The 21,640-nt window shown below is 35.6% G+C and overlaps 1 protein-coding gene across 3 annotated transcripts in view; it reads right to left on the bottom strand.

Moving 5' to 3' along the window:
- Positions 1-21,640, bottom strand: part of Far1 (fatty acyl-CoA reductase 1) — a 60,313-nt gene that overhangs the window by 18,479 nt on the left and 20,194 nt on the right. For all 3 annotated transcript variants that reach the window (XM_074041853.1, XM_074041868.1, XM_074041861.1), the window contains 7 exons: positions 16,445-16,640; positions 11,902-12,077; positions 5,464-5,643; positions 3,026-3,203; positions 2,125-2,169; positions 1,896-2,014; positions 952-1,019 (listed from right to left, as the gene is read on the bottom strand). In XM_074041853.1, the coding sequence (XP_073897954.1) occupies positions 952-1,019; positions 1,896-2,014; positions 2,125-2,169; positions 3,026-3,203; positions 5,464-5,643; positions 11,902-12,077; positions 16,445-16,633 (955 nt within the window). In that variant the 5' untranslated portion in view covers positions 16,634-16,640. The remainder of the gene's footprint in view (positions 1-951; positions 1,020-1,895; positions 2,015-2,124; positions 2,170-3,025; positions 3,204-5,463; positions 5,644-11,901; positions 12,078-16,444; positions 16,641-21,640) is intronic.

Here is a 21,640-nt window from a genome sequence, read left to right as displayed (position 1 = left end):
AAATAAAAATGCCATAGAAAAACCCTAGGATGAGTGTCATGGAAAATTTACTCAAGGGATCCAGGCATGGTGACCCATGCATGTAATCCCAGTGCTCAGGAGGCAGAGGCAGGAAGATTCCAAGTTGGAAGCCAGCCTGGGCTTCAAAGCAAGTTTCTGTATCAAAAAACTAAGGGCTGGGATGTGGCTCAGTGGTAGAGCACTTGCCTACCATGTGCAAGGCCCTGGGTTCGATTCCCAGCACCATTGTACTGTGAAATCAAAATTGTTCTGTAGAGATAACAAAAATTATTTAATTAGAGGTAAAATAAGACCTGCATTACTAAATTAAAGCCATAAATACATTTTACTTTAAATCTGAACTCATCATCTAACAATTTTAAAATGATTGTTTTTCAATTGTCATTAAGTTATACTATTCCTATTTAAAAACTAGTACATGTACATACTACCTACTGAGGATCTATGAATTTACAAAGCTTAGTAAAGGTCAGAAGAAAATATTCTGGCAAAATGTATCTTATTTCCTAACTTCTTCATTTATTACTTTAGGGACCACTTGATATACTAAGTCTTGGAGGTGGAAGTGATCTTGCCTACGGATCAGCAACATCAGGTTTGAGGGTGCTCTTGAGAGGAAAAAAAAGCACTGTTCCTACACCATAGGTAATCTATGAGGGTTGCTGCAGGTGGCAATAGAAAAACAGCAAGGGTCAGACAAGGATGGGGTGAGTGGGAATATACATTAAAATATTTTTACATTTGTGAAACATTACTAAGAATGTACCATAAGGCAGTACTGGTAGTTATTACTTTTAAAATGGCAAAGTAACAACAAATTGGTAACTCAGTGGTCTTAATGTCTCATGGGTATTCTAACATTAAAAAGTTAATGAACATTTTAAGTTCTTTCAGATACATTTTAACATTCAAAAACAGATAAAACCATACCAACTTCACCCCAGTGAAAAGGATTAGTGCTGCCTGTTGTGCAATTATACACCATGATGTTTCTTGGTCTGCAAAGACAAAGATGAAAGTAATGAAACATAAAAAAAGGACAAATTTATCTAATCTAAACCTTATATAACATGAAAGTAGGAAGACATGAGGATGATGAGCACCTGTTATATATTATGAAAAATTTATCTTCAAAAGACTATTTTTTTGATGACTATTTACAATTACCCTTTATCCTTCCTCTCCCCAAAAGTTACACAGATTCTTTTTTCTCTTCATTATTCTTCCTTGTATTAAGGAGTATGTTTTTAAGGTGAGAAAACAACAATCTTAGCTTTTCCTGTTTTCAGGATTGTAAATGACTGTATCATTTTCAGAGATTCAAGTCTAAAAAAAAAAAAAAAACTACAGACTAAATACGTTCCCTTTTGCCAAAAGCAAATATTCATAGGATCATATTTCTCCCTTTTTTAATATGCAGAATACTGACTTCAAAAATAAGGGCAGTTTATTAAGTTGGGAAAAATTAAGCTAATAGAAGTTTAAAGTTTTCTTATTACCAGTAAGTGCTACTACTACCTTTTAAAAGAATACATGTGGGTTGGTTAAAGTTGTTATAGTATGTTTGATATATATAAACCATTCTCTGTGAACTTCAACTCTTCATAAATATCAAGTTTATACCAACTTTTAATTTGAATTAAAAATGCCATGGGGGAAGACTATTTCTCATTTTCAATTTCTAATAAACTTGTGTATTCTGAGAGTACACAAGTTCTTGCCTGTGACATACCAACTCGTGAAGTAAATCAGCAGTGATACTGCCTATATAATAATATGGCACAATTAGACTAAGGGGTTAATTAACTTAGTAGCTCCGTTTTCCCTAACCAAGTTACTAAATATTTAACAAGTGACACTGTCACCTCATATACCTATTAACTCCGGAATACCAGGCTGCCGCAAGACTTGTGTTGACAACAACATCTACAGGAACAAGATCTGCAAGGGCGTTGTTGGAGGCACGCATTGTTCGAAGAATTCCTTTCCCTGCCTTTGTTGAAATTAAAAACACCACCTTAAGATACATAAGTGTGCAAATATAAAAAGATACACAGAAAAACAAAAAAACATACAGGATATTAAATCATGAAGTTTACTTACCGCAATAAAGAGACCACTTGGTCCATTAAAGTTATCAATCCATCCCTAATGCCAAAAATTTAAAATAGGGAAGGGGAGGAAACTTAGAATTATTACAGAACTAAACATTTATTGTTTGAAATCTACAATTCCAAATTTATACTTGGCAGTTTTCTTCTAAAAACTAAAAAAATCTACATTTAGTCCAGAATACTGCTCCCAGTTCTGAACAGAAGTAGCCTTCCTCTGGGATCATAAGTGTCTAAGTAAAAATTTTTCCAAGCGGTTACCTACTCTTCCATTAACTCTGCAAAGGGATTTTATAGAAAGGAGTGTATACTGTCAATTACTTTTGCTCAGTTTAGCCTGTATAAGTTTGGGTTTATGCTGTTTACTAAAGCAGTATCCTTATCAGGAAAAAAATGATAAATTCTCCCCAAATTTACTGAGGAAAACAAATTATCAAACAAAAGAGATGATATCACTACCATTATAGACCTAGGTTTTTCCTAAATCAATTTATCTATTGGTTTATTTTTCTGCTTTATCTTATTCCAGGAATTTACAAATAATCTAATACCTTATTTCTTTTTAATAGCAAATTATCAAAGAAATCTCTCATACCTTTCTATAAGATAGTCTTGTTACCTGAAAAGAAAAAGGTCTACCTCTTTTTGGTAATAAAAAGCAAATGAAATCATGGTCTCCTTTACTCAAGATAATGTCATAGTTTTCAGTTAAGATTTGAAAATGCTGACCTACATTTCCATATACCAGAAAAACATTAGAAATAAAAGTACTAATATTATGCTTCCTGTGGTCAATTTTGCAATAGCAAGCCATGTCTGGCAAGTAATACCTGTTCTTAAATTAAACTGACAATTCTTCAATCCCAATTATTTAAATATTTTTAACAACTTACTGGAAATGGTTCTTTCCAACTGGCACCAACAATTGATGGCCTTACAATTGCCACATTTAGCTTTGCTCCTTCCTGTTGTACAACATATTCTGCCAGTGCTTTTGTGTATATGTACGTATTAGGTCTGTCTCCTATCAATTTTGGTGTGATATCATTTACTAGGCCATCATCCATCCATCTGTTGAAAAAGAAATGGCATATGAAATATTTCTACATGTTTTATTATAGAATGAAAAACCGTTTAACTGAACTTTGCACAAACCCATTTGTTGCTGACAGCAACTTTTACTAAAATTTAAAAAAAGGTAGCCTTAGTTTCATTAAACATCAACTTACTCCACAATTTCTTATTTGTAACTTCAAGATCCAAAAAGATTTGAAAATCAACAGTTCTTTCTTAAATCATATGATAGATAGCAAAACCTGACCCGAATTGATTTATGGTCTTCTAAAAATACCATTTAGTTTAAATATTATTCACTTTGTATACGTTTAATAGGAATAGTACATCAGACTAAAGTGAAGTCATTTCATATTATGCAGTACATAAATTTTATTTCTTTTACAAAGTCCAGTTAAATTTCAACTTGGCCGGCCTCATGTTTCAGATTACGAATTACAGATTTGCGTACAACCATCTGACAGAAGAGCATGCTAATTATATATATTTGTAATTCACATACATTTATAGTTAATATATAAGGACTAATAATCCAAATATTTAACTAAAGGGAGATTGCTATCCAACCTAGCAAAAATTGTACAATAGAAATGAGTTTTGAAAACACAGTTGATAGACAGAAAAACACTTGCTGAAACTGAGGAAAGACTTTAGCCTGTAAGTCTTACCACTAGAGTGAGTTTATAGAGCAAACCTGAGTTAACCTAAAGTTATCTTTCGTTGGATTTCTTTGAAAGCAAGCAAAGGAAAAGATAAAGAATTAGGTTACATGCTGGGTGCTGGTGGTTCACACCTGTAATCCTAGCTACTCAGGAGGCAGAGATCAAGAGGATAGTAGTTTGAAGCCAGCCCAGGCAAACAGTTCATGAGACCCTATCTCGAAAACACCCATCACAAAAAAGGGCTGGTGGACTGGCTCAAGGTGTAGGCCCTGAGTACTGAAAAAAAAAAAATTAGGTTACAAGCTCATTCTCATTTCCTTAGATGTTTGTATATACCAGTGCTAGTAACAGAAAAAGTAATATGCTTCATTAACATCCACATTCACCTGTTCTCAGAGATGGTAAACACACTCACTACTGGTATATATTTAGAATCATTTGAGAAAAGTCATGAAATCAAAGTCAGGGAATTAACAAAGAGTGTCTCAGTAATCTCTGATATTTAGTAATTTTCTTACAACCTGCTTCCTCATGATTAACAGGAGAATCTTTTTTTAAAGAAGAATTTGTGTGCTTATTTTAGAGAAAGCTAGGGATGGTTAAGAGTCAAAAGTTAATGGAATGTCATTTATTCTCATAAGAGGAAAGATTAACAAATAAGATATAATGATGCTGGAATGTTTCTGAAAAGACCCTCTTTTTCTTTTTTGATGGCTCTGATCCTGTTTCTCTATTTTTTTTTTAATTTTAAATTCATATGTGCATACAATGTTTGGGTCATTTCTCCTCCCTTCTCCCCACCCCCTCCTTTACTCTCCCCCCAGCTCCCTCTCTTACCTCCCCCTTACTCCTCACTACCAGGCAGAAACTATTTTGCCCTTATCTCTAATTTTGTTGAAGAGAGAGTATAAGCAATAATAGGAAGGACCAGGGGTTTTTGCTAGTTGACATAAGGATAGCTACACAGGGAGTTGACTCGCATTGCTTTCCTGACCCTGTTTCTCTTGGTAAGAAAGCACAGGCTAGACCAGATGAGAACCAGGCCATGGCATATGCATATTTCACTTAATCCCAATTCATCAATTACTCACAATATTACTCACATGTAATAATTGCTGACAAGATCTGAGTTTATCAGATGATAAATAGTACCACTAGGATTATAAAGGACTACAAATCCTCTGATTTCCTAATTAAAGGCCGTTCTGTCGACTTACTCCATTGGGGGCAGGGGGTCCCTTTAATAAATTAGAACTTGCTGTTTATTAAACGGACAGCCATTGGCCTCCACAGAGAAGCAGAACTGATGACCTGGAAAATAGAGCTCCTAAAATCATGGATGAATTGTTCAGAGCCCTTCCTTTAATCTTTATACTTGGTCAAAAGTAAAAGTCCTACACTTACTTCTAACAATCACATAAATCTGTATAGTCAGAGCACAGTAGACATGCAAGAGTTTACTGAATAGTGGAGGAAATAAATATATGAACAGGCAAGTGGGTGTGTAAGAAGAGGTAGAGAGAGAAAAACAGATAAACCTGGATCCAAAGTTTTGGGTTAAAAGCAATGTATAAATGAATTTCAAACAAACATACTCTAAAGAATCAATCAGCTTCTTGGGATCTACAGGGGGTGGGTAGACTACTTCATCAATGTGCTTTCGATTGCAGTAGGCATATGCTGTTGACACATGCATGAATACTTCCAGATTTTTCATTTGTTGTGCCAGGAGAATAAGCTGTCGTGTAGCAATCACATTTAACTGAACAGCATCTCTGTAAAAGAAATTGACAATGAAAAATTGGTTTATTTTACCTGTTTAAAAAAAATCTTAGTTTCATTACAGGAACAGAAAGACAGAAACACAGGGGATTTTTTTTATTGTTTAGGATTTTTTTTTTTTTTTTTGGTAGCAGCACTGAGGTTTAAAAACTCTGGGCCCTGCACTTGCTAAAAAAGCATTCTACCACCTGAGCCTCACCCCCAGTCCTTTCAATGGTTTACTTTTTTTTTTGTAGATAGGTATCATGCTTTTGCCTGGGCCACCCTTAAACTGTGATCCTCCAACCACTGCATCTTGAGTAGCTGAGATTACAGATGTGTACCACCATAGCCAACTTGTTCTTTGAGATGGAGTCTCCCTAACTGTTGCCTTGGTGGGCCTCAAACTGCAATCCTCCTATCTTCCCCAAGTAGCTAGGATTACAGAAGTATGTTAACACACCTGCCCCAGGTTTTTGATTCTTTACAACTTATCCTTTAGCTATAACTTTGTGTGTTTTAATATATAGCACATTTACTCTATGTTTAAAAAGAAATTTTCTGATTATAAAATGAACTTCATTATGGGATTTAAAAAATACAAATTAATTACACAGCTGGTAATTTCAGTCTTTAGCTTTTATAAATACATTTTGAAGCCATGCTAGACTTCTTATGCAACTTTTTTGTTGCTATTTAATTTTTTGGTGGGATTATGGTTTGAACTTAGGGCTTCCTACTTGCAAAACAGGTGCTCTCCTGAGTCACACCTCTAGTCCATTTTGCCCTGGTATTTTGGAGATATGATCTTGTGAATTATTTTTCTGGGCTGGCCTCAAATCATGATCTTCCTGATTTCAGCCTCCAAGTAGCTAGGATTACAGGCATGAGCCACCAACCCAGAGCTGCATGTTGCTTTTTAAACGTACAATCTTTCAGCCAGGCACCAGTGGCTCACACCTGTAATCCTAGCTACTCAGGAGTCAGAGATCAGGAGGATCGTGGTTCAAAGCCAACCTGGGCAAATATTTTACGAGACCCTATCTCATTTTTCAAACAAAAAAATTAAACGTCTCTAAGTTCATTATACTATGGGGAAATTACATAATTGGTAATTGTCATATATCAATATGACAGAGTATCATATCATCAAATCACTTTTTAACCACAAAAAAAAATGATAGCTGTTTCTATATCAAATTTAAAAAGTAGAAAGTTTACACTCACAATTATGTAAAATCAATACACATTCATACATAAATCAAAAATAGATTTTTACAAAAAATGAAAACAGCTTTCAGTACTTTCCAAAATGTTCATATTGTCAGTATTTAGGATAGGAAAAAAAGCAACTATTCTTTTAAAAGGTCAGGAAATGTGGACAGGATCTAGCCCACTTGACTGTACAGCAGGGCTTTGATGTCTATCTTGTTTGCAAAATAATAGGAATAAGGAAGGTACTGTTTATGGAGAGGTATACTGAGAATATTTCATTACAAGTTCTTTAGGACAGGACAAGGAGTTCTGGGTCACCAGAAACAAGGAGGAACTGATGAGAAGGGGAAAAGAAAAAAACAAAATAAAACCAAAAAACACAGCCCAAAGATCTCCTGTACCGTATTCTTTCCCCCTAAAAGCGTTTGAGACCCTATGAAAAAAATACAAGGAGAAAAAAATTTTTGATGAAATTACAATTATGGGTATACTCTTTTTCTTATTCCTTATCTCAACTGAGGGGGAAAAAAAGATCTGCTCAAATGAAAATCCAGCTGAAAGACATTTCTACTATCCACTAGACTATTAGGGAATGTGCTACTTTCTTTTTCACTTGCAAAACAATGGGGTAGTTAAGAGTAATGTTTTGGGCAAAGTACACTAAGGATATCCTGTTACATGGTTCTGAGGATAGTGAGAGTGTTTCTGGGTCACTGAAAATGAGGAATAACTGAGAAACACACTCCTGTGCATTGCCTCCCTCCCACCCTCCCCTCCCCCACCCTATTTGTACCTGAAAGCCCAAATTTGAAGCCATTTTGTGCCTACATTAGTTAATATCTCTGCCCAGTTAGTTAAGCTGACTCTTTTTACCTCAATCCAATTTTAATTTTGTTGAATTTTAGGTTGCGATCCTTACATGTTAGACCAGAAAATATTCAGTACTAAACAAAAATAATGCTTTCACTGTTTTCATTACATGGAGTCACAAATGCATCTAAAGATAGCTTTTGGGAGAGGGATAGAAAATGGGTAAATCTTTGTATTGTGGTCCTTCGCTAATGTAGACACAGAAACCTTTCCCCCAAAAAAGTTCAACTTGAACTGTCAGTCAACTTTTATCCATCTTCTACAGACATCCTGGGTTCTTCAAAGTTTATTTGAAAATACTAGGCATAACATACACTCAGATACTTTTAGTGTTTGAAATGAGGTCTGGGAAACTACATTTTAGATAAATTTCTCAGGCCATTTTGACACAAATTGCTTTTCTACACTCTCCACGATTACAATGGTCACTTAAAAAAATAATACTGTCAAAGATGTTTAAGGACCAACGAAATGAATTTTAGGGTAGAGGACCAAGTATCTATAATTTTAAAGTGTCTCCAATGCTGATTCTGACAGCAGTGGTTCTAAAAAGTGCAATACAAGGGCCAATAGCAACTTCATCACATCCAATCCTCTTGCGTTGATTCTGGAGTGTTATTCTGTAACTAGAGGGTCAAAATTTGGCAAGTTCAATCCAGGAATGTGCATGTTAAAACACACTTTCCAGTTAATTTTTTCAGGATGGAAAGGAACAGATAATATTTTTATTAAAGGCTATGTCATCCTTTTCTAAGGTAACATTTAAGAGAGTACACAGAATGAATCTGATACAGAATCAGAGACAGAGCTGGGCACTGGTGGCTCATGCCTGTAATCTAGCTACTTAAGAGGCAGAGATCAGGAGGATCACAGTTCGAAGCCAGCCAGGCAAATAGTTCACGAGACCTTCTCTCGAAAACCCCATCACAAAAAATTGGGCTGGTGGAACGGCTCAAGGTGAAGGCCCTGGGTTCAAGCCCCAGTACCTCAGAAAGAAGAAAAAAAAGGAATCAGACACAGAGCAATCAGTCAGCAAAATGTCACCAACAACTTGCACAATGCTCATGCGAGGACAAAGACTGGGCCCATTAGAGGCCCTCCCTAGCATCTTCCAGCTAATTCTTAAGATTTATAATACATCCTAAAGTTTGAGAACCGATGCCCTTAGACTCAATGCCTTAGATTTGGTATTTTCTAATCATAAATCTTTACTTTCATTTCTTTTGGAAAACCTGCTTCCATGTGCATATTCTGAGCTTTATCACCCAGAACTGCTCCATCTCCCTTATTATGATTTTCTACTAAACTATACCTTCTGTCCATCCATCTCTCCCCTTAAAACTGTTTTTTTAATCCTTATCATGATCTCCAGTTTCTGGCTACTTCTAGTATCAACAATATTGGTCCTGCCCTGAGGAATACTAGACCCCATGACTCCTTTATTATCCTCATTATCATCTCTCCCCCTTAACCTTTTGACAGTATTTCGTTTCTATTCCTCATCTTGCTATCAATTATTTCCTTTCTAAAAATTAAGAACCATATCTGAAGATAATGAGTTCCACCTCCTCTCAATTCTCACAGCACTCACTATATATTCTTTAGTACTACCTTACCATCTACCCTATATCATGGTTTTTAAAGCATATCCAATCTCCTTTATTAGACTCTATGGACCTTGTGTAAAGGATCTGTGTGCAGCTTATCTTGGTTTATCCCCAAATCCTGACCATAATATTGTAGTAAAATCTAGATTCCCTCCCCTGCCCTGGCAGACAAAGCTTTGTGCCATTTTATATTTGTGTGTTAACTTAGCCCAAATCTAATGTCCTATCATCATTTAGATGTCAACATCCATTAAACTTGCTTCACAGAAATAATTTTGATGTAATGACTAGGACTAGGTCACTAAACATGCATGCCTCGAGTAGAGTACCAATCCCTTTCACTATGGTCTCTTCACAGTAGATGTCCTTTTCATTAATGGTAGCCTCACTATTATCCCCAGGGGAACAGAAAGGGAGCAGTGTACTACAGCCCTCCTTATAAAGGTTACTTTGGTGAGTCTCATCCTAATTAATGCTGTCTGTTAACAAATTGAATTCCCCTTTCAGATCCTCTAATTCCCCTCTTTAAATCAATGACTACTACACCACAATTAGCCAGTGTCTACACACATTTTTTCTTCTTGAAAACTCTCACATGGCTATATGAACTCTTTTTTTTTTTTTTTGATTATGAAGAAAATAATGAAAGCCAGAACCATGTGTGGGGAGGGGGAAGGAGAATATCTGTTAGACTGACCATTTCATACTAATGAATTTTAGAAAACATAATGCACTGACTAAAAATGAGAGACCTCAGGATGTGGTGGTGCATACCTGTGATTCCTGCACTTGGGAGGCTGAGGCAAAAGGATCATGAGTCTGAGACTAGCCTGGGCAACAAACCAAGACATCGATTCAACAAAACAAAAACTAGAGATCATATTCACAATCTTGGAAATATTACTTAAGAGAAAATTGTTAGATCTATATGCAAAAACATAACACATATAAGAAAAAAATTTAAATGTAAAAGTTTTCTTAGTTGATGAGGGCACCAATTCCTTTAAGATTTCTTATATGTATTGCTTCAAAAACCTTTTTTTTTTTTTTTGAGTGCAAACTCAGGACTTTGCACTTGCAAAGCAGGTACTCTACCACTTGAGCCACACCGCCAGTCCTTAAAAACACCTACAAACACTTTTAAGAAGTTACCTGTGGGTGCTGGGCATGGTGGAGCACAGATGTAATCTAAGCTACTCAGGGGGCAGAGAATGGAAGGATAATTTAAGACTAGCCCAGGCAAAAAGTTGGTGAGACCCCCATCTCAACCAAGCAGTCAAGCACGGTGGCATGTGCCTGTAACTCCAGCTACGCAGGAGGAACAGATAGGGGGGACATCTATTCAAAGCCGGCTGAGGGCAAAAACATGGGACTCTATTCAAAAACTAACTAAGAACAAAAAAGGGCTGTGGACATGACTCAAGTGGTAGAGCTCCTGTCTAGCAAGCACGAGGCCCTGAGTGTAAACCAGTTATTTATGTCTATCTTTATTTAAAGATTAATAATGCTCATGGTGGAAAAATAATATATAGATAAAACTAAAATCCATCCAAAGACAAATACTGGCAAATATAGAAAGACATGTACATAAAAATATATGTATTCTATGAAAATGAGATTATACTACAGTTCTAATGATATTCTTTTGTTACCTTTCAATCATACATAACGGCCGTATAGAATTTTACCTACTGGCCTCATGGAAAGAAATGAAAGGAAGTAAGTAAGTCAACTGCTACAGATTCAGATTTTCTGTGGTGGACAGGCAGACAGATACATCACTTAAACCTTATGAAATAAAAAAATCTTTTGAGAGTTTATAGATAAGAAAACTAAGCCTTCAAGGAATAATAACTTGCCCAAACTCATCACCCAATAAACAATAAAGTCAAGATTAGGACTAACTCCAAACCCCTGCCTTCCCATTATAGTGGTGTGTCAGTTTCCTCAAGTGTAAGATGGATTTCCCTATAATATCTTAGTGGGTAAAGTTAGCATGGAATAAAATCAAGGATGAGAAAATACTTCAAAAACTAATAAGCAATACTGCAGAAACGTAAGGGACTAGTATAGTACCATAACCTGGAATACAAGCAAAACACATTATAATGCTTTGGCAGTGAACTCTCACATAATGTAATGTTTACTGAGGTTTATACTTCTATATTTGATAAAGTTATCTTTATCTTGATGGGTAATAATATCAAAGCCTCTGTAATTAGAGCTTAATTTTCAAATGCTTTAAAGGGAAGGCTGTACAAGTAGTTTTGAAGCCTAAGATTATAGTATTTTAACTGGCTTAATAATATAAAAATACTATAAATTAGATTAACAAAATAAAAACTATACTTTTCAACATACCATTAAGAATGCTCAGAATAACCATGAGTTGAAATGCATATGAGATTTTTAAATTGGTAAACACATAGAATGTTGCTTTTTTCCTTAGCAAGTTCTTTTAACAACCTTTAGGACAGTGAGAGCCATAGTAAAGAAATGGCAGTTTCAAATTGCTTTCAAAACAACTTCACTCTTCTTTTAAGCAAGCTGAAGTTCAATTATTGCATAAATTGTTCTTACCTTAAATTTTCATTAAATCTTACTGTAGCTGCACAGTGGAATATAATATTGGTAGAATCTATGATGACCTCTTTATCTTCTTCACTAAGAGCCAACTTAGGTTGGGTGAGTTCACTGTTGATTGCTATAATTTTCTCTCTAAAATCTGGATTTTCATCTCTCAGTCTATCAAAGAGCTTTCAAAGAGAAAAGAATGTTTATTTTATGGGAGTATTTTTCTACTTTCTAAAACCCACTGTAAATCCTTTTCCCCACCAAGAATATTTTAAAAACTTACCAAACTACAATTTTTAAGGTTGCTAATTTTATAGAGAAAACACCCCAAGGGGCTCACACCATTATCCCCATTTTACAGATATATAATCTTCAGAGTCAAAGACCTCAGGTAGTTTGGCAAGGGCACAGAACTGGTAGTTTACAGGATTTAACATGAACTATACATGCTTTAGCTAATTAGAATGATCATTTAGATTCCTAAAATCCAGACCTTAATTTATTACTTCAGTTTGCTTTGGTTTTATTCCTGAAAGTCTATATAACATATATAGTGCTTTTACTTCCTAGATAGATAACGTTAGTACTTAACAGTCTCATCCAATACTCCTAGCTAATTACTTGACTCATAATGTGTAATTAATTTTAAAAAACTTACTAAACATTTCATGAGCCTTTCCTATACTGAAAACACAAGGAAATAGACTTCATACTCAAGTTTAGAGCCTGAGACTAAATGGATTAGAATATAATGTTCTAAGTTATAAAACAGGAGTAACAGTACAGTGTTATGAGACTGCATAGGAGAAATGACTAAACCAGCTTGGAAAGACTACACCTGAATTCTTGAGGAAACATCCGAGACCTGAAGTGAGGGAGAAAAGACCCTGAGATTATAAAGTACAATAGTATTCCAGAATATGATGGAAAAAAAATCTGTTTTAGATAACATTTTAGGAGGTAACATCAACTGGACTTGGCTGCTAACTGGATTTGGGGGATAAGGAATGTTAACTTCATGAGGGCAGGGACTACATCTATTTTATTCAGAACACAGGCACTACACAGCAGGATGCTTGGCAAGGCACAGTCTTACCACTGCTAAGAGAATATACTCATTAGGCTGGAAACACTGTAAAGAAACTAGTATGGTTTTGAAGGTTCAGCCTTGGGAATATTGAGTGTATAGTGGCTACATGACACCCAAAGATAGGGCTAGTCGGTGACTGGCACTGTGGGTCTAGAATTCAGGACGGGGAGAAAGAGACCAGTACAGATTGTACTCATCACACATAGCAGTAAGGGAATCCCAAGAGTAGAAGAGGTCATCCAGACAGCAACAGCTATGAGCACCCAAAATCTAACCTAAACACTTCTAGCTCTTTCTTGCCAGATGTGTGAAAGGCGGAGATGGAAAGATCACAGTTTGAGACCAGCCTGGGCAAAAAGTTAGCAAGATCCCATCTCAACTAAGCATGATGGTATGTACCTACAATCCCAACACCATGGGGAACACAGGTATTAGGAGGATTGAGACTGAGGTCGGTCCCAAGCAAAAACACCAGATTAACTAAAACAAAAAGGCCTGGGGGCATGGCTCAAGTGGTAAAGCATCTGCCTAGAAAGCACAAGGCCCTAAATTTAAAATCTCCAACACTGCAGAAAAACAAAACAAAAAAACAAAATTAAGTCAGACATGATGGTTCATTCCTGTACTTTCAGATACCTAGGAGGTGCAAGTAGGAGAGCCTTGTTCTAAGGACAGTCTCAGGCAAAAGCACAAGACCCTACCTGAAATATAAACTAAAGTAAAAAGGGCTAGAAGTGTCATTCAAGTGGTAAGAGTTTTTGCCCAGCAAGCCCAAGGCCCTGATTTCAAACTCCAGTACTGCCAAACAAAACATAACGAAACAACAAAGCTATTTCCAAATCAAATTTAAAGAACAACTATTCAACTCACAAAAAACCGAGGGTGCTGTATAAGTACCTCATTGGACTTATTAAAGAGCAGATCAAGGTTTAGGATGGAAACCTAAAAAATCAGTATTTAAAAGGGGCAAGCAAAGAAAAAACATACCTAAGGAATGGCCAGAAAAGTACTTTTTGACAATTGTAGCAATGTTTCTTCATTCTCCTTATTGCCGATGGCTTGGACATGATTATGCTGATTAACAAGCTGGATCTCAAATTTAGTATCTTCCCTTTTCTAGCCATCATCTCTTTATACAATACCATCTTTTTCAGTGATTTTAACCCACCAGTACCCCAATTAGTTCCTACTTTATTAACTTCACTAATGCCTTTTTAAATTCTTTATTCCTTTTCCAAAATTTACTTCATGATCAACTATTTAACTTTGGGTGTTTTTCTTCCTCTTTTGCAATATTGGGGATGGAACCCAGGGCCTTGTACATGCTAGGCAAGAGCTGCCATTGGGCTATATCCCTAAGCCCATAATTGACTATTTTAATTCAATCCCCATCATTCGATGAAATTTCTATTCTTTGAGACATTCCCATTATTCAATGGTTCTCAACCAGGGATAATTTTGGTCTCCGGGGATGTCTAGAAGTATTTCTTCTTGTTTCAATTGGGAGAGAAAAGGAGAATGCTACTAAAACCTAGTATGTAGAGATTAGGAATGCTAATGCTGACTCTACAACACACAAAGACAGTCCCTATAAAAAGAACTATCCAGTTCAAAATATTAATGGTGCTAAAGTTGAGAACCCTGATATAAAGTTAATGATCTACTATGGTATACCTTAAAATTTACTAGTTTCAAGAATATATTCACTGCTGTTTAACATAAAAAAGACTAATTTTTATTGATTTACCATGATGGAGAATGACTAGCCCCAGGAATAAGTGGTAGGGTGTGCTGGGAAGAACTGGAGGCACAAGAAGAAAAAGGCATAATTCATGGAGTATCAATTTTAGTCAAACATTTGGGGACAAAATATTTTTATATTAAAAATGAGGACATGTGTTTAGGTTAAACTATAACATTTCAATGAAATTTCATGCTTTAAGAATAAAATAATTCCTTTCTTTACAAATTAGTGTGAAGGAATTTTTAGAAGCATTGCCCTGAAAATCCCAGAGAGATGCTTGAATTTTTAATACTATACTCAGACCCTAAATTCCAACCAAGATATCAGTTTCAATGACTGCTCCTATTCAATCTCCTCTTGATACCAGTATAGTCTCTATTTCCTCCTCCACCCTAAAAATTCTTTAGAAAACAGAAACTCCATCTTATTTATCCTGGAATTGAACCCTCACATCAAGTCAAGTGCCCAAGACTAAATAGGAATACTATTTTCTGAAAAATGAAAAAGAACCCCTCACTGGCAAAAGGGGGTTATTGGGAAAGGAATTAAAACATACCAGTTCTAGTGATTCAAGACAAAATGGTAAGATTAGTAAACCAAGGGCAAAGAAGGCAACAAAACAATGACAAAATACTTAGAACAAGACTGGTGGTCTTCTAGCCTCCTCAATGACTCCTCTCTCACAGGTTTTAAGGGAAGTCAAGAATTCACAAAGGGTTTAGCAAACGATCAAATGGTTAAGGGATATTAATGTAGATTAATAATTAACTGAAAAGTACGGGAACAATTTTAGATTTGGAGAAAGAATCTTACATCCCAGGGTTAAAAAGTACAAAATAAAAGCAATATAATGAGTAGTACTGAATGGCTTCAAAGAAATGATAATGTGAAAGGATTAATTAATTCAAATCCAAAATCACAAAGGTACATGAGGTTCATTCTAGGTGAAAAATCTGGCTTGGTGGTTGTGGAGGGGTTTGCTATAGTTTAGGATTTTCTATCAGACCTATAAAAATTTAGATATTCAAATAAGTATGATTTTCATTCCAAAATAAACGCTATAATCAAAATTCCCTTTTGAAATATGCCTACAGTCAGGTTCCTTAACATGTATCAAAACTGAGCTTAAAGTTTTCCAATTCAACTATGAATCTCAGATAAAATCATTCATTTTGAGAGAATTTATAAGCTTATGATGATTATGGAATAATTTTACTCTATTTCTAGTTCTTCCTAGCAATACTTTTTCTCAAGGTCCAAAATCTGTAACATATAACATATGACCTCTTTATCATTTGCCAAAAGGGAGTATGTGACTTTTCTGCCTCCTCATACTGTTAGGAGGAACTACTCTGGTGCCTATGAATTTTAAAGTGTTACCAAAATATAGTGTCTCATTAGTATAGTTCAAAACTAATTACTATCTGAAGACTAAACTATCTAATGATTACAAATAATCTGCCTCAAATATTCAAAAAACGTACTTTAAATACTTACAATAAGTTATTTAAAACTTGTCAGAAAATTGCATTCATCCTAGAAGAAAGTTTTTTTTCTCCTACTGATCCATAAACCATATACAGCTCATTGTCACCTTGTAGGAATTTGTTTTTTCCAATAATGCTTTTAGAAAATATACAATGATTCCCATAGTTACACACACAAGCACATGCTTCTTTTTGTTCCCCCTGCAAATAATCATTCTCCACACTTACCTTGCTACTAAGGATTTCTTCCACTCTTTCTTGAGGTTTCTGTCCAGCTTTCTGCCTCACCAAAACATACACTGAATTCACCTTAGGACAAGACCTCAGCAACTTTTCCAAAAGCACCTTTCCTAGGAAACCAGTAGCTCCTGTGAGGAGGACATTCTTCCCTTCATAGTATTCTGGGATTGAAACCATTCTGACCCTAAGAAAAACAAGACAAATTTGCATTAGTTTAAGGATTTGTGTTCAATCTTATTAAAAATCTCTGGTATTATAAAAATATTTTAAAAGACTGACAAAAATAAAAACTGAACAATAACAAGAAAAGATTCTACCTCTGGTTCATTGTAGTAAAGTGGCAAGAAGAACAAACCGCAGCTTATACTCACCTTGTTCTTCCCTTGGATCACCTCAGGCAAGTCACTCACCTTTTCTGGGTCTAAGTTTCTTTATACAGTTTGTACTAAATAATCTGTAGAAATTCCATCCAACAATAAGAGCCCAATTCTTTATTCAACCTCTGCTAAACACTAAACACACTGACTGGTGTTTTTCTGTTCCCAAAGGAATTTATAACACTGAATACAGGTCAGCAGCAAGACTCAGTTGCCTAGCTTGTATAACACTGCTAGGTCTCATATTTATCTATCATCATCAATTGAAACAAGAAGAGGTTAACACTGAGTCCTTTCTCCTACATGCTTGTTAGTAACAATAAATCCAAAAAAGCATTTAAATTTCCTTTAAATATCATACTAAGAAATATTTTGGCTAACTTATCCTCCCTACCCAAGTTCCATTGAAAAAATCAGAAAAGACTACTAAGAAAATGAATAAACAAAAGAACCATGATGAACAGGGAAAATAGTGCAAAAAGATTCATGAAGCATGTTACTACAGAAGGATAAACCACACTGAAATCAATACTCTATACTATTTAGAAATGCACACATGCAGTACAATATATTAAAAGATGCTCAGGGAGTGCAATACAATTAGAGAAGAAAATAACAAGCTTCAGTTGTATTTAAGTTTTATTTAAGCTGGAGAGAAGATACATGTGTTTTATGTCCAAAATTTTCATTATTAAAAAAGTAATTCATAAAAATCTGAAAAGAAGGAATTAACTCCATTAACAAGTGAAAAAGGGGGGGAGGGCAATGAAAAGAATTTCTAGAAGATGAGAATGAATTGATAAGCCACATCAGAAAGTAACAGCAACTCAAGCAAAAAGGAGTATAGGAAGAGACTATAATGAGGTTAAGAGCTGTCTTTATGAATCTCCTAAATAGAACCTTGGAGAATACACTAAACTCACAATGAAGACGCTTTATTAAAACATAAGGAAACCAAGGCAATTAAAAGACTGCTCAAAGAACAGGAGAATCACTCATGATAACCTTACTTCCTATTTAAATTTTGGTCCAGCCTTAGTCCAAAAGTGCTTAAGAAGGACATCCAGATGGGTGCTAGGGATATAAGAAAAGTAGAGCTAAGACTGAAGTTGTTCCAAACATCCTCAAAAGGAGATGAAGAGGCAGGTATCAGGAGAGAGGAAACAAAAACCACCAAAAGAAAAATGTCAGTATAGCACTTGGTCTTCAGAATAAACTTTAGGGCCTCAATCTACCTGTCTGCTTCTGCCCCTTAAAGCAAACTTGTACAGAGCTCTCTCATCCCATCTGGGAAAAATTTCTTTTGGGAGAACAGATCTCAAAAACATAAGCAAGTCACTAGCAGCTACTAAAACCAACACCCTAGTCCTTCATAAATATGAGTAGATAACCCAGGATCACTAGATCCTAGACAAAATTTGAACTCATAGAACCAACCATCAAGGAAACCAAGATAATGAAAATTTTAAAAAGAGCTTAAATTCTTATAAATATCCTCCAAGAAGAATAGTGCATTCACAAAATAATTACTGTGAAAAAGGAACAGAGAATATCAAAACATTTGAAAATCAGCGATTCAGATACAGGCAGAAAATCTAATAAATAAACTAGTACTCTTACCAAATGAATTTAATAAAGTCACTGGATATAAGGTTTATAAGGGAAATAATGTATTTCTAACACATACCAGCAACAGAGAATGAAGTTAAAAAAAATTCCAAACCATATCATTTATAATACCATCAAAACTACCCAAAATTACAGAAAATGCTAGAAAAAATGCAGAGAAAGTGGAACACTTACATGCTGCTAGTGATTATAGAAGCACTTTTCCTATTGGCCAAATATTAAATCAACCCAAGCTGTTTGTCAATAGTAGGCATCCACAAAAATACTGGTTGTAAGTAAGAACACTGATTATCTTGCAAGAGGATAGGTAAGGAATGTGCAAAAGGATTCTGGGATACTGGTAATGTTCTACTTCTTGATCCTGAGGGCTCATTTTAAAAATATTCATTAAGCTGTCCACCTAGGACTAATGGTATGCTTAATAATTGTTACATTTCAATAAAAAGTTTATTTAAAAAATAAGAAAACAAAGGTGACCATATATTCTGGTCTGCCTAGAACAAGACTGGTTTATAACTGGGTGTGGTGGTACACACTTGTCATCCTAGCACTTGGGAGGCTAAGACAGGACGATCTTGAGATGGTTGCCAGCCTAGGCTACATAATGAGAGACCCCTCCAAAAAAAAAAAAAAACACTGACTATATATGTTATTAATTTTGAATAGAACACTCTTCCTCCAAAATGTCCCAGTTTGTAAAATAAATTATATGAAAACTATATGCTTACCCTAGTTGTAACCGCTTCAGGTCTGAGACTATTTCAATACTTCAATGACTAAAAGCCTGGTTAGAATTGTAGAGCATTAAAGTTCAAATGTTAATAACTTCATTTGGGAGATATGACCAATAATCCTACAACACCACCACCTAGAGACTATGATAGGTATTAATGAAAATTACATACTAGATATATGTTAAACAGGATTTTAAGAACAGACTCCATTATAACAAATTCTCTGAGCTTCATTTTCGTCTTACGTATAATTTTTTCAACAAATATAAAGCACAAACTAGGTATCAGGCATGAGAAAGTTTTCCATTTGCATACATATGGAAAATAAGTACAGATATTAAGCAGTTTTTTCTAATAATTGAGGGTTTATAGGCAGAATGGGTGACTGGCTATATCCTAAAACAAAGAAAAACTACTGGAAACTCAGTACAGCTATACACTTTTTTTCCCCCCCCCAAAATCCTAGATTCCTTTATTGTGGCAGTCGTGGGGTTTGAACTCAGGGCCTTGTGCTTGCTAGGTAGGTGCGCTGCCACTTGAGCCACTCCATCAGCCCCACTTTCTTCCTTCATTTACCAGGATCTTCATTTACCAAAGCCTAAACAGCAAATCTGTTAACAGAGATGACAGAAAAGTTCTCACCAAATTTAATTCTCTTAGGCTTAACAGTATAAAGACTGCTTACTTAGAAGAGTTTTAAAACTCTTCTTGTCAGCCTCAGGTAACTAGTTCAAAGCTACTTATGAGATTTTATACTACCATAATGATTTGCACAGTTTTCATGGAGAAAAAAAAAGTTTAAAAAAAAAAATTCCCTTATCACAATGCCACCAAAAACTACAGGTACTAAGTATTTTTAAACTCTGTTTCTAGGTATTCTTGGCTTCCCTGTCCAAGCAATATCATCCTACTAACTTACTGGAAAAACCAGTAAAAGATGACAATTCTTTTAAGGGAAGTCCAGACTTGTCACCTCTTCTACAGTTTTACCAGTGTGGTCAGAAGCTACTGGAAAAATAATGTCAAGAAAAGAATGGTACTAGAGTATGCTATTTAGAGTCCTAGTAGAGTTCAAGATCTAAGAGCTTGTATCATCTGTGGAGAAACAGCTGCAACACTAAGAGAAGCAGCAGAAATATCACTCTGATTCACTTACAGATAGGTGTAGACATCTAGCAGTGGCATGTATTCTTTGATTCAAAAGTTTGAGATAAGCAGAAATCTTTCTAAAGACTAGCAAAGTACTTAGTATCAAGCGTCACCACTACTTTCAAGGAATTCACTTAGGCTCACTTGCCAAAGTGGGCTTTCCCAGTGGCTGTAAGAAAGAATATTTTCATTTAAAATTGCACTAAAAGAAACATATTACAAAGCTACTTAAGATATATTGCTTGCTAGGCACCAGGCCCCAGTGGCTCACACAAGCTGAGGTTGGGAGGATCACAGTTCAAGGCCAGCATGAGCAAAAAAAAAAAAAAAAGTTCCTGAGACACCATCTCAATGGAAAAAAGCTAGTGGCACATGACAGTCATCCGAGCTACGGCAAGAAGAGTAAAATAGGAGGATCAATGTCTGGGTCGGCCTAGACAAAAAACAAGACCTTATTTCCAAAATAACAGGAGTAGAAAGGAATGGAGGTGTGCCTTGAGCTGTAAAGCACCTACCTAGCAAGTTGTGAAGCCCTGAGTTTAAAACCCAGTACCTCCAAAAAGAAAACAAACAAAAATACTCAAAAGAGCTCAAATCTTTTGTACTTTTTTGCTAGGAGTTCAAATCCAGACTCTGACTTAATACTACTCCTACTATGAAATGGTAATTGAAAATATACAAAATTTTTTCAAACAAATTAAGCTGTTTGGTAACAAACAAAATTTGGCATACATACCAGAGACTCATGAACAGAGACAAAAAGCTTACTCTGCCACTGAGGACCTGGCTTTGAGCTGCAGTGAGGTGATTAGCCTACACTGTGTAGGTCTCATCTCATGAGGAACTGCTTAACAAAATAAACATTCAAAACAGCAGAAGAAAGGGAAGCAACCTTTAGGTCACACATCAACAATTATATGTCAGGTGGACTGCAGAATGGTATCATCTAAGAAATTATTTGAGTGAGTCAAAAAAACAAGTGAAAATTGTTAGCTCTAAGGAGAAAATTAAGGAACAAAATAGGAAAAGTAACTTTCTAAAATGGTGCTCAGCTCCAGAGATTCAGGAGGTGAGAGGAAAATATTGTCCCATTACTTAAAGGATTCTAGTAATGAACATGAAGTACCAAGAGAGTAAGTACCCACGATGTTGGACCATGCATTGTGGTTCACACCTGTAATCCCTATTGGGGAGGGAGAGACCAGGAGGCTATTTGAGGCTAGCCCAGGCAGAAAGTTAGTGAGAGTCCATCTCAACCAATAAGTCAGGCAGCTGTAAGCCCAGCTAGGTGGAAG

Source organism: Castor canadensis, chromosome 1, assembly GCF_047511655.1.
Source record: "Castor canadensis chromosome 1, mCasCan1.hap1v2, whole genome shotgun sequence".
NCBI classification, from domain to species: Eukaryota; Metazoa; Chordata; class Mammalia; order Rodentia; family Castoridae; genus Castor; species Castor canadensis.
The sequence above is the reverse complement of the archived record's forward strand: the minus strand, read 5'-3'. Positions and strand labels throughout refer to the sequence as shown.